Consider the following 541-nt stretch of genomic DNA (forward strand, 5'->3'; position numbering starts at 1 on the left):
AGCAGCTAAATGCATGGAGCTGTCATTCGGTCTTGAATTGAAGGAAGTCAAGCCAAATGGTTACTCCTACACCCTGGTCAGCAAGATAGGCCTCATCAGTGATGACGTGCTGAGCAGCAGCTGTGAGGTGCCGAAGAATGGGCTTCTGATGCCTCTGCTGAATGTGATCTATGTGAATGGCAACCGCGCCTCTGAGGCTGATGTCTGGGAGTTCCTGAATGTTCTGGGCATCTATGATGGAAAGCAGCATGTAATCTTTGGGGATCCCAGGAAGCTCATCACGGAAGAGTGGGTGCAGCAGAATTACCTGGTGTATCGTCAGATTCCCGACAGCGATCCCCTGAGCTATGAGTTCCTATGGGGCTCAAGAGCCTACGCTGAAACCAGCAAGATGAAGGTGCTGGAGTTTTTGGCCAAGATCAGTAGTACCATCCCCAGTGCTTTCCCGTTCCATTATGCTGAAGCTTTGGGAGAAGAGAAGAGATCCCGAGGCAGATCTCTAGTTAGGTCTCGTGGTGCTGCCAGGGCCACTGCCCGCTCC

The 541-nt window shown here is 52.1% G+C and overlaps 1 protein-coding gene across 1 annotated transcript; it reads left to right on the forward strand.

The window, feature by feature from the left end:
* Window positions 1-13: 13 nt before the first annotated feature.
* LOC104994350 (melanoma-associated antigen B1-like) lies at window positions 14-425 on the forward strand (the record flags this gene model as incomplete). Its single annotated transcript, XM_010847914.1, has 1 exon — window positions 14-425. A coding segment is annotated over exon 1 (412 nt), but the record flags the coding sequence as incomplete, so codon positions are not given.
* Window positions 426-541: the final 116 nt, after the last annotated feature.

This window comes from Bison bison, unplaced genomic scaffold (genome assembly GCF_000754665.1).
Source record: "Bison bison bison isolate TAMUID 2011002044 unplaced genomic scaffold, Bison_UMD1.0 scf7180017500067, whole genome shotgun sequence".
Classification (NCBI taxonomy): Eukaryota; Metazoa; Chordata; class Mammalia; order Artiodactyla; family Bovidae; genus Bison; species Bison bison.